At 31.5% G+C, this 11,998-nt stretch overlaps 2 protein-coding genes across 2 annotated transcripts; both read right to left on the bottom strand.

The window, feature by feature from the left end:
* Nucleotides 1–2,022: 2,022 nt before the first annotated feature.
* On the bottom strand, nt 2,023–3,773 carry LOC112466718. Its single transcript, XM_025034971.1, has 3 exons — nt 2,691–3,773; nt 2,193–2,279; nt 2,023–2,118 (listed from the first exon to the last, which is right to left on the bottom strand). The coding sequence occupies exons 1-3, from the start codon at nt 3,771–3,773 to the stop codon at nt 2,023–2,025; spliced, it is 1,266 nt and encodes a 421-aa protein (XP_024890739.1).
* A 1,940-nt stretch (nt 3,774–5,713) lies between these two features.
* LOC112466717 (putative gustatory receptor 28a) lies at nt 5,714–6,917 on the bottom strand. Its single transcript, XM_025034970.1, has 3 exons — nt 6,216–6,917; nt 5,964–6,050; nt 5,714–5,888 (listed from the first exon to the last, which is right to left on the bottom strand). The coding sequence occupies exons 1-3, from the start codon at nt 6,915–6,917 to the stop codon at nt 5,805–5,807; spliced, it is 873 nt and encodes a 290-aa protein (XP_024890738.1). The 3' UTR covers nt 5,714–5,804.
* Nucleotides 6,918–11,998: the final 5,081 nt, after the last annotated feature.

Here is an 11,998-nt window from a genome sequence, read left to right as displayed (position 1 = left end):
CGCATTCGTGGTCCACTCAAAATGAATGTGGTGACTACTGTGAAACCGCCAACAATGTAGAAAAAGTTACGTTCAAGTAATCTAGGTGTCCCAATGCCTTTGAATGCAACATTTTTTAAAATATTGATGTCATAAAGAATTTTGAATTCGAGAGTGCAAAAAACGCAGATAATGATGGTCGATAGGATATAGCGTGGTTTGCAAGTCCTGATGGTCGAAGCGTTGATCTTGTATGGAAATATTCCCAGAATGCGACAAAACGAGAAGCAAGGATACATCAACGACACAAAATCCGGAGCGCGGAATAGCTGCCATATTTTTCCTTTTCTTTTTTCTTTCGGTCCTTGGAATATCGATGACAAATTGAACATGTTCGCCGAAGTATTTAGGATGAACGATAATCTGAGAGATATTAATTATGCCGTAAATGCATTGTGACATCAACGTGTTTACAAGAACTTCTTTTTTAAATGTAGATTTTTGCCTATTCACACGACTAACGCGTAAACTGACATAAACTTGCAGTCTATCTGCACCGGACGAGTTTAATTTTAAAACTACTAACAATTTTTACGTCGTGTAGCAAAACAGGACTCAGGAAATTGTGAGTTATGATATATCTGTGGTTTTTTTGCTTATTATAAAACACGCAGGGGTAATGATATATTATTTTTGATATATATATATATATATATATATATATATATATATATATATATCATTATCCCTGCGTGTTTCATATATATATAAAAATATAACTTCCTTCTTGAAGCACTAAGGTAATGATATACAATTTCCTTGTCATATAATTCATAACCTTGCGCATCTGAAACATGTAGAACGAGTGAATGTTATCAAGATATTTCGCTATTTCCCATTAGATTCATATATAGGTAAATAGAGAGAGTTACAGTAATTAAATATATATTGTGCCATATAAATTCAAGAACAAAAAGGTAAGTTTTTAATTTAAATAAAACAAAATTTTTTTTGTTTAATATATATAAAAGCATTTTATAAATTTTTAATAAACAAACACACATAACGACGGTCGAAAGAATGTAATGTGGTTTAAAAATCTCGAAAACCGAAGCATTGATCTTATACGGGAATATTCCAAGAATGTAGCAAAAGGTAAATGAGAGATACATCAATGATACGAAATCCGTGGTGTGGAACAATCGCTATCTTTTCCACATTTTGGCATTGGCTCGTCCTTGTAACTTCGACGACAAGCTGCAATGAAAAGAATTAGTGGAGTGTCGTTGAAGAACTAAAAATTTTAAAGATTATTAATTACTTTATAAATGCACTTTATTATCAAATAGATCATGATTAAGAGAGCTTCATTCTTGGCATGGCTTTAGAGTTTTTCTTTTTACAACAAATATGTGTACCGATATGAACTCTTCATTGTCGATCTATGCATACCGAATTTGAATTTAAAACTGCAAGAGTGTCAAGTTATGAGGACTCAATGGGTCACTTGTTAGTAGTGAAGTAACCATGGCGCTCTTCGATCGACACTTGTCATCATTGGAACGTAAACATAAAGAAATAACGTGTAATTGCTTAACCAATATGAATCATTCGTACATACACGAAGCATAAGACATACACTGCATATTATCCACATGGATCAAGAACTATCTCAAGGTTCCATTAATAAAGACTAATCATTTTTAAACTTTATATTTTTATTCAAACAGAATGTTTGATCGATTATCCAAATAGAATGCTCAATTATGTATTTATTACGTATATAGTTTGATTATTCACTTAAATAAACAAAACGTATCCCTTTACAACTGGTTATTAACACATATGTGATATAAGATTTTTTCTATGTATATATGTATATATTATATTACATAAGTATATGCAAGTTTTTCTATAACTATAAAGCACCACGAGAGACTCTACTCACAACGATATCCTACTTACAAGGATATAAAGAAAATATTAAAAATATCTTTTCTATGTTCGGTCATGTGTGTTCGATTCAATGCATCTTTTTGCTAACTAGAGCGTATCCTTTAAAGTCTTTCCGCCGCAAGAACTCGAAATGAACAGGAATTGTATCAAGACCAATACATAGGTGATAATGGCACCTGCTATCTAAAACAGAACAACATCATAAAATAAAGCTAAATATACATTTATTTAATGAAAGCAAATGAGTGATTGCTCACCTCAGTGAGGAGCGTAGCATCCACAGTAAGCCCCTTTGCAGAGAACGTATTTTCACAATGTGATAATTGCAAGGAAAATAGTCGCATCTGCAACGTCAGATCAAAAAAAGGTTAAATACAGGATTAAAAGATGTAATTATAAATTTGGAAAATTATCAAATTAAAAATTGTATTAGTATATGCGACGCATAATTAGAAACACGGAAAAAAAAGATTTTGCTGCAAATCTATTTGTTAAATATGAGACAACTAACATTTTTTTGCTGCGAGAGCTAATTAATTTTGCAATAATAACAAAACATTTTGTTGCAATAGCAAACAGTTTTGCTGAACTTTACTATTGCAGCAAAAGGTTTTGCTATAATTGCAAAATTAATTATCTCTCGCAGCAAAAAATGTTAGTTGTCCGTATAGTAACAAATCCTTTAGCTAAATTTTTTTCCGTGAAGATTTATATAAAATATGCCACTAAAGTTATAATTTTTTATAAAAATTTACCTCATATTTTATTTGCTTATTGCTGGCACTATTGCACACGTCGTGAACGGTGCTACTGATTTCCATGGCTTGATTCTTGCCGGTTTCGCAGGCCCACACTATCAACACCAATTCTACAAAGTATATTGCTACAGCTGTAATACAGGCCTTAAGATAAAGCTGGCGTTCTTCATTGCTCAGATGGCTCATATGTAAACCCTGACCGCCCAGCTGTATTTGCATTAAGTAAAAGTACAGATTGAAGATGATTTGAGTGAAAATCATAAGTATCGTGGAAAGAAGATGCAAACTGAAGACCATTTTTAGCATGTATACTGCGTCGCTGATTGCCAGATGCTGCTTTTTCAAAGCTATAATCTCCATCAGTAGAAATGGAATTCTTTGCCCGTGATTGGTGCCGCTCAAGAGATATGGCTCACCATTCGTCATGACTTTTCGCAGATTCACCAGATTGTCGTTGATTTGCTTGAAACAAGCTTTTAATATGCAAACACAATTCATATATAGCATATCCATCTGAAACATCAGCAAGTGAATGTACGATATAAGAATCTGGCGCCAGACACTATACGGCACTGTGATTATACACATCAGCAATAGCACGACTAGAAAGAAGAATCCTAGAATGTCCTTGGCATGGATCAGCCTAGATAATTTCTTATATGATTCCGAAGGTAATTTCAAAGAGAGCTCCAACAAGGTCTCAAAAAAACGCATTCGTGGTCCACTCAGAATGAATGCGGTGACTGCCATAAAAACACCAATAATGGAGAAACAGTTATGTTGAAGTATCTTGGTTGTCACAACGTCTTTATTTAAACCATTTTTAGAAATATTGAGATCATAGAGATTTAGTAATTCAAAGATGCAAAAAACACCGATAATGATAGTTGAAAGAATATAGCGTGGTTTGCAAGTCTTGATGGTCGAAGCGTTGATCTTGTATGGAAATATTCCCAGAATGCGGCAAAACATGAAGCAGGGATACATCAACGATTCTAAATCCGTAGCGCGGAATAGCTGCCATATTTTTCCTTTTCTTTTTCCTTTGAGTCCTTGGAACATCGATGACATGTTGAACATGTTCACTGAATCGTTATTGAACAACGATAATCTAAATCATAGACTATAATCTATATAAGAAACATTAATTATGTTATCAATGCACTCTTATATCAATCTGTTTACAAGAATTTATTTTCTAAGTGTATAACTTTCTGCTGCATTCCTACAACTAATAAATAAACTGAAATAAATTTCTCCCAATCTATCCGCACCTGACGAGTTTAATTTTAACTAACAATTATTGTGTCATGTTGCAAAACAGAACTTAGGAATTTTTTATGTCATAATGTAATTACGACTTTTTGCTTATCATCTCCGAAGCACGCATAAGTTAATGATGTATAATTGCTGTGTCACATAATTCATAATCTTTCGCATCTATAACTAGTACAAAACGTATGAACATTATCAAGATATTTCACAATTTTCCATTATATTCATATATATTAAATAGAAAGTTATAGCGGATATATCTCGTGCTGATATAAATTCAAGAACAAAAAGGCAAACTTTTACTTCACATAAATGTTGCTGTTGGACTCAGGGTAAGATTTTTTCCGAGTTGCTATGATTATTAGCAATGTACCTACTTTTTACTTTTTTCTAATATTTTGTGAATATACATGCTATATAATATTTCAATTAATTAAATTAAAGCTTTTTTATGTATTTCTTTTTCATTATCTTTTATTGAAATTAGATATGTAATTATGCTTAAGGCAGATTAAATTATTAATTTAAGAACTGTCAATATTGGTATAATGAAAATTAGAATGAAGGTGAAACACAAAATATTGATTTCAACATTGTCTCAAATCTGTATCTAAAAATATTGTATCTAAAAATATCAAATATTTTATACATACAATAAGATCCTATAAATGTTTGAAGCAAAAAGTCGAAGAGGAGGAAACTGCCATATTTTAGAGAATTATTCATCCACGTGCAGTCGATATTATCTGTTTCATGTTTGCATACTTAATTTGATGGGTCGCAACAATTACACATCATTATTCTACATACTATTCTATACATATTATTCTACATTGGCTCTGGAGAGTACAGTTATCCATCGAAAAGCACCATCATTACTTGACGCATAACAAAATATTCCTTTAGCCTCGTCTCGCTCGAAGGTAGCAACTGTCCGTAGTTTTGAACTTAAATTCCTTAACAATGACTGTAAATAATACTAACAATTTCACGTAATTATTTATGTTTATTTTTTTTCTATTTAGTTATAAATCAGAATATTACGATAAATCGCAATCTGTCTATAAACCGTATGTATCCGCATTGAATAAACATTATTTTTGAGACGGCTGTCGCAGATAAATCACTTTTTAATTAGATGGAACAAACAAGATGCAGATATAATATTTCTATTATTATTGTGAAAGTATAATGTTGATTCTCTCTCATCATAAAGTAGAAATTTCTACATACATTTCTAACTTATTTTATTATTGCCTAATTAAATCAAACATCTCCAACATAAATTTATTTACTGTTTTCTATATATATAAGCTAGCAAACGTTAAAGCGTTGCAATTCTCCTGATTCAAGAAAATTATATATGTATATATATATATATATATATATATATATATATTCACTGCACACACAGAAGTCTCAGAAATGAGAGAAACTTTATGATTCATAAATAATAAAGTAATAAAAAGATACAATTTTGTGGGATACTTGTTAAACACGAGAAAAAAGGCACTGTATAATGAATGACAACAGAAAAAATGTTTAAAAATTACACGTCTTTCAGTTTGCAACGCAGTGTTGAGATATAATTTCAAATTCCCAATATTACATTTATCACATAATTATCGTATTATCGTATTAATATCGCTATCAATATAACATCAATGAAAATTGTAAATATTTGAGTTTGTGTCTGTATTCTTCTAGGTCGTTGATGTTTCTCTGTAAGCATAAAGCACCATGATATACTCCGCTCGCAACGATATTCTACTTACAATAATAAAAATAGGTACATTTAAAGTATCCTTTCAATGCATCTCTCTGTTAGACCACATGTTATACAGATTTTCCACCGCAAGAACTCGACATAAACAGGAATTGTATCAAGATCAATACATAAGTGGTAATGCCACCTATTATCTAAAAGAACAATTTCATAAAATAAAGCTAAATATACCCACATTAATTAATGGAAGCAAATGAGTGATCGCTCACCGCAGTGAGGAGCGTAGCGTCCACAGTAAGCCCCTTTGCGGAGAATGTATTTTCACAATGCGATAATTGCAAGGAAAAAAGTCGCATCTGCAACGTCAGATCAAAGAATTGTTAAATATAGAATTGAAAGATGTAATTATAAATCTAGTAAATTACAATATTAAATATTGAATTGGCATATGCCGGCATATAATTAAAAAGATATATAAAACATGCCACTATATATAAGGTTATAATTTTTTAAAGATCTACCTCGTATTTTATTTGCTTATTGCTGGCACTATTGAACACGTCGTGAACGGTGCCGATAATTTCCATGGCTTGATCCTTGCCGGTTTCGCAGGCCCACACTATCAACACCAATTTTATAGAGTAATATGTTATTCCCATAATACAGGCCGTAAACACAATCTGTCTATCTTCATTGCTCATATATAAACCTAGGTGTATTCGCATTGAGTAAAAATACAGATAGAAGATAATTTCAGCGAAAGCCATAAGTATCGTAGAAAGAATGTGCAAGCTGAAGACCATTTTTAGCGTCTGTACAGCGCCGCTGATTGCCAGATGCTGCTTTTTCAAAGCTATAATCTCAATCAGTACAAATGGAATTCTTTGCTCGTGATAGGTGCTGCTCAAGAGATATGGCACACCATTTGTCACGACTTTTCGCAGATTTATTAGATTGTCGTTGATTTTTTTGAAACAAGCTTTTAATATGCAAACACAATTGATATATAGCATATCCATTTGAAACGTCACCAATATCATGTACATCATAAGAAAATGGGTGACAATATCCCACACGTGGAACTTGATAAGCGGTATCAGAAATGTCACGACTAAAAAGAAGAATCCTAGAATGTCCTTGGCATGGATCAAACTAGATAATTTCTTATATGATTCTGAAGGCAATTTCAACGAGAGCTCCAATAAGGTCTGAAGAAAACGCATTCGTGGTCCACTCAGAATGAATGCGGTGACTGCTATAAAAACACCAATAATAGAGAAACAGTTATGTTGAAGTATCTTGGTTGTCTCAACGTTTTTAATTACTACTTCAGAAGTATTGAGATAATAGAGATTCATTAATTCGAGGATGCATAAAACGCCGATAATGATAGTCGAAAGAATATAGCGTGGTTTGCAAGTCTTGATGGTCGAAGCGTTGATCTTGTATGGAAATATTCCCAGAATGCGGCAAAACATGAAGCAGGGATACATGAACGATTCAAAATCTGTAGCGCGGAATAGCTGCCATATTTTTTCTTTTCTTTTTCCTTTCAATCCTTGGAACATCGATGACGTGTTGAACATGTTCACTGAATCGTTATTGAACAACGATAATCTAAATCATAGACTATAATCTATATAAGAAATATTAATTATGTTATCAGTGCACTTTTACATCAACGTGTTTCCAAGAATTTCTTTTCTAAGTGTATAACGTTTTGCTGTATTCCTACAACTAATAAATAAACTGAAATAAATTTTTCCCAGTCTATCTGCACCTGACGAGTTTAATTTTAAAGCTAACTAACAATTATTGTGTCATGTTGCAAAACAGAACTTAGGAATTTTTTATGTCATAATGTAACTACGACTTTTTGCTTATCATCTCCGAAGCACGCATAAGTTAATGATGTGTAATTGCTGTGTCACATAATCTTGCGCATCTAGAACTTGTACAAAACGAATGAACATTATCAAGATATTTCACAATTTTCCATTATGTTCATATATATAGGTAAATAAAACGTTACAGCGGATATATCTCGTGCCGATATAAATTCAAGAAAAAAAGGCAAATTTTTACTTTACATAAATGTTGCTGTTGGACTCAGAGTAAGATTTTTTCCGAGTTGCTATGATTATTAGCAATGTACCTACTTTTTACTCTTTTTTGATATTTTGTGAATATACATACTATATAATGTTTTAATTAATTAAATTAAAACTTTTTTATGTATTTCTTTTCCATTATCTTTTATTGAAATTAGATATGTAATTATGCTTAAGGCAAATTAAATTATTAAGAACTGTCGATATTGGTACAATGAAAATTAGAATGGAGGTAAAACACAAAATATTGATTTCAACATTGTCTCATAAAAATATCAAATATTCTATACATACAATAAGATATACATTTTTGAAGCAAAAAGTCGAAGAGGAGGAAACTGTCATATCTTAGCGAATTTATTCATCCACGTGCAGTCGATATTATCTGTTTTATGTTTGCATACTTAATTTGATGGGTCGCAGCAATTGCACATTATTAGTTTACACATTGGCTTTTGAGACTACAGTTGTCCATCGAAAAGCACCATCATTACTTGACGCATAACAAAATATTCCTTTAGCCTCGTCTCGCTTGAAGGTAGCAATTATTCGTAGTTTTGAACTTAAATTCTTTAACAATAACTGTAAATAATACTAACAATGTATTTCACGTAATCATTTATGCTTATTTCTCCTCTATTCAGTTATAAATCAGAATATTACGATAAATCGCAATCTGTCCATAAACCGTACGTATCCGCATTGAATAAACATTATTTTTGAGACTGTCGCAGATAAATCACTTTTTAATTAGATGAAACAAAGAAGATGCAGATAATATATTTTTATTATTATTGTGAAAGTATAATGTTGATTTATTATAAAGTAGAAATTTCTACATACATTTCTAACTTATTTTATTATTGCCTAATTAAATCAAACATTTCCAACATAAATTTATTTACTGTTTTTTACATATATAAGCTAGCAAACGTTAAAGTTGCAATTCTCTTGATTCAAGAAAATTATATATATGTTATATGTATATATATATATACTACTCACACAGAAGTCTCAGAAATGAGAGAAACTTTATGATTTGTAAATAATAAACGAATAAAAAAGTACAATTTTGTGGGATACTTGTTAAACATAAGAAAAAAGGCACTGTATAATGAATGACAACGGAAAAAATGTTTAAAAATTACACGTCTTTCAGTTTGCAACGCAGTGTTGAGATACAATTTCAAATTTACAAGATTACATTTATCACATAATTATCGTATTATCGTATTAATATCGCCATCAATATAACATCAATGAAAATTGTAAATATTTGAGTTTGTGACTGTATTCTTCTAGGTCGTTGATGTATGAAAATATCTCTATAAGCATAAAGCACCATGATATACTCCGCTCGCAACGATATTCTACTTACAATAATAAAAATAGGTACATTTAAAGTATCTTTTCAATGCATTTCTCTGTTAAACCATATGTTATACAGATTTTCCACCGCAAGAACTCGACATAAACAGGAGTTGTATCAAGATTAATATATACGTGGTAATGCCACCTATTATCTAAAAAAGAAACAATATTATAAAATGAAGCTAACATATCTACTTACATTTATTTAGTGAAAGCAAATGATTCATCACTTACCTTAGTGAGGAGCGTAGCGTCCACATTAAGCCCTTTTGCGGAGAATGTATTTTCGCAATGCGATAATTGCAAAGAAAATAGCTGCATCTGCAACGTCCAATCAGAAAATTGTTAAATATTAACAGGTGCAATTATGAATTTTGTAAATTGCTGTAGTAAAAATCGCATTAGTATACGCGGGACATAATTAGAAAAATATATAAAATATGCCACTGATGTTGTAAATTGTTTAAATCTACCTCGTATTTTATTTGCTTATTGCTGATGCTGTTGAACACGTCATGAACGGTACTCCTGATCTCTACGGCTTGAGTCTTGCCGGTCTCGCAAGCCCATACTATCAACACTATTTTTATAAGGTAATATATTGCAATTGTAATAAAATACAGGTAATAAAACTGTCGTTCCTGATTGCTCATAGACGCATCCGCATTTATTTGCATTAAGTAAAAGTACAGATTGAAGGTGACTTGAGTGAAAGTCATAACTGTCGTAGAAAGAATTTGTAAACTAAAAACCATTTTTAGCATCTGTACTGCGTCGCTGATTGCCAGGTGCTGCTTCTTCAAAGCTATGATTTCCATCAGTAGGAATGGATTTCTCTCCTCGTGACAGGTATCGCTCAAGACATATGGCTTACCATTTGTCACGAGTTCTCGTAGATTCATCAGATTATCGTTGATTTGTTTGAAGCAAGCTTTTAATATGCAAACACAATTCATATATAGCATATCCATTATAAATCCTAGTAAGAAGATATATAGTAGAAGAAGTAGGCGCAAGTAATCCACTTGTATTATGATAGAATACATCGGTAAATCCACAATTACAAAAAGAAATCCAAGAATGTCCTTGGTATGGATAAGTCTAGATAAATTTTCATATGATTTCAAGGGTAATTTCAAAGAGAGCTCCAGTATGGTCTGAAGAAAACGTATTCGTGGTCCACTCAAAATGAATGCGGTGACTACTGTGAAACCACCGATAATGTAAAAGAAATTGCGTTCAATAATCCTGGGTGTTGCGCTTTTAAATGCAACATCTTTCGAAATATTGATGTCATAGAGAATTTTTAATTCGAGAGTGCAAAAGATGCAGATAATGATGATGGATAGAATGTGGCGTGATTTGCAAGTCTTGATGGTCGGAGCGTTGATCTTGTATGGAAATATTCCCAGAATGCGACAAAACCAGAAGCAAGGATACATCAACGACACAAAATCCGTAGCACGGAATAGCTGACATGTTTTTCCTTTTCTTTTATCTTTTCGTCCTTGGAACATCGATGACGAATTGAACATGTTTGCCAAAGTTATGAGAGAACAATAATCTATTTCATAGACTATAATCCATGAAATATTAATTATGTTGTCAATGCATTATGGCATCAACGTGTTTACAAGAATTTCTCTCCCAACTGCAATTTTATTGCTGTTTCCACGGCGATTGCATAAACCGACGTGAACTTTTCGTAGTCTACCTACACCGTACGAGTTTAATTTTTAAACTACTGACAATTATTGCTTCGTGTAGCGGTGTAGCAAAACGGGACTTCTCTCAGGAATTCTTAAGTCATAATGTGTGTGTGTGTGTATGTGTAACTATGACTTTTTGCTTATCAACTCCAGAGCATGTATAAGTTCATTATCCTTAGTTTTTGTATCACATAATTCATAATCGTGCGCATCTAGAACATATACAAAACTAACGAACATTATCAAGATATTTCACTATCTTCCATTAGATTCATATATAGGTAAATGGAAAGTTAAAGTAGAAATATATCGTGCTGATATAAAGTCAAGAACAAAAAGACAAATTTTTACTTCAAATAAAATAAAGAATTTTTTATCAATATAATGTATTTGATTTAATTTTTTATAATATAACTGACAAAAAATAATGCTACTTGATAAAACGACTAATTAATTGCATTTTACGTATTTAATGTATGTGTAGAACTCTTCCCTTATAGAAAAAGCTACTGTTGCGACAAAAGCACCTAAAGACCGGAACCTATAGCAATTACTGTAATATTTACTATAGTTGCATGTATTTTTTTACAACTACAGTCTTTCTGTAGCATTTTTCTGTACGGGACGAAAAGATCTTTTCTCAGATTCGCTACGATCATTAACCCTACCACTTACTTTCTGCTGCTTTCTGATTTTTGTGAATATACATAATACATGTTTTAATAAAATTAAATGCTTTTCATATTTTTATTTATAAAATGCTTTTTATACTTGTCATTATGTTTTATTGAAATTAGAAATGTAACTATGCTCAAAGCAGATTAAGTATTTAATTTGATATCTATATAAATTAGAATGTACAAAGGAAATAAAATATAGATTAAAAATCGTGTCATAAAGATATCAAATATTCTCTACACACGCAATAAGAATGTGAATTTTAAATTAAACAAAAAGTCGAAGAATAGAGTAATTATTTTGGAGAATTACTCGTCCACGTGTGTATTATGTCGATATTATCTGCTTCATGTTTGCATACTTAATTTAATAGGTCACAACACTTACACATCATTATTTTACACGATTATAACCCAAGGGTACAGTTGTCGATCG

Source organism: Temnothorax curvispinosus, unplaced genomic scaffold (assembly GCF_003070985.1).
Source record: "Temnothorax curvispinosus isolate PA1 unplaced genomic scaffold, ASM307098v1 QBEX01016509.1, whole genome shotgun sequence".
NCBI classification, from domain to species: Eukaryota; Metazoa; Arthropoda; class Insecta; order Hymenoptera; family Formicidae; genus Temnothorax; species Temnothorax curvispinosus.
Note: the sequence above shows the minus strand (reverse complement) of the source record. Positions and strands in the feature narration are given on the sequence as shown.

What these genes read in the sequence shown, in the direction of transcription:
- LOC112466718 (XM_025034971.1), bottom strand. Translation starts at nt 3,773, where the DNA reads ATGTTCAACATGTCATCGATGTTCCAAGGACTCAAAGGAAAAAGAAAA. An exon ending in ATAAGCAAATAAAATATGAG is followed by an intron (nt 2,280 to 2,690) that starts GTAAATTTTTAT and finishes CTGACGTTGCAG; the next exon opens with ATGCGACTATTTTCCTTGCA. An exon ending in ATGCTACGCTCCTCACTGAG is followed by an intron (nt 2,119 to 2,192) that starts GTGAGCAATCAC and finishes GTTCTGTTTTAG; the next exon opens with ATAGCAGGTGCCATTATCAC.
- LOC112466717 (XM_025034970.1), bottom strand. Translation starts at nt 6,917, where the DNA reads ATGCGTTTTCTTCAGACCTTATTGGAGCTCTCGTTGAAATTGCCTTCA. An exon ending in ATAAGCAAATAAAATACGAG is followed by an intron (nt 6,051 to 6,215) that starts GTAGATCTTTAA and finishes CTGACGTTGCAG; the next exon opens with ATGCGACTTTTTTCCTTGCA. An exon ending in ACGCTACGCTCCTCACTGCG is followed by an intron (nt 5,889 to 5,963) that starts GTGAGCGATCAC and finishes TTGTTCTTTTAG; the next exon opens with ATAATAGGTGGCATTACCAC.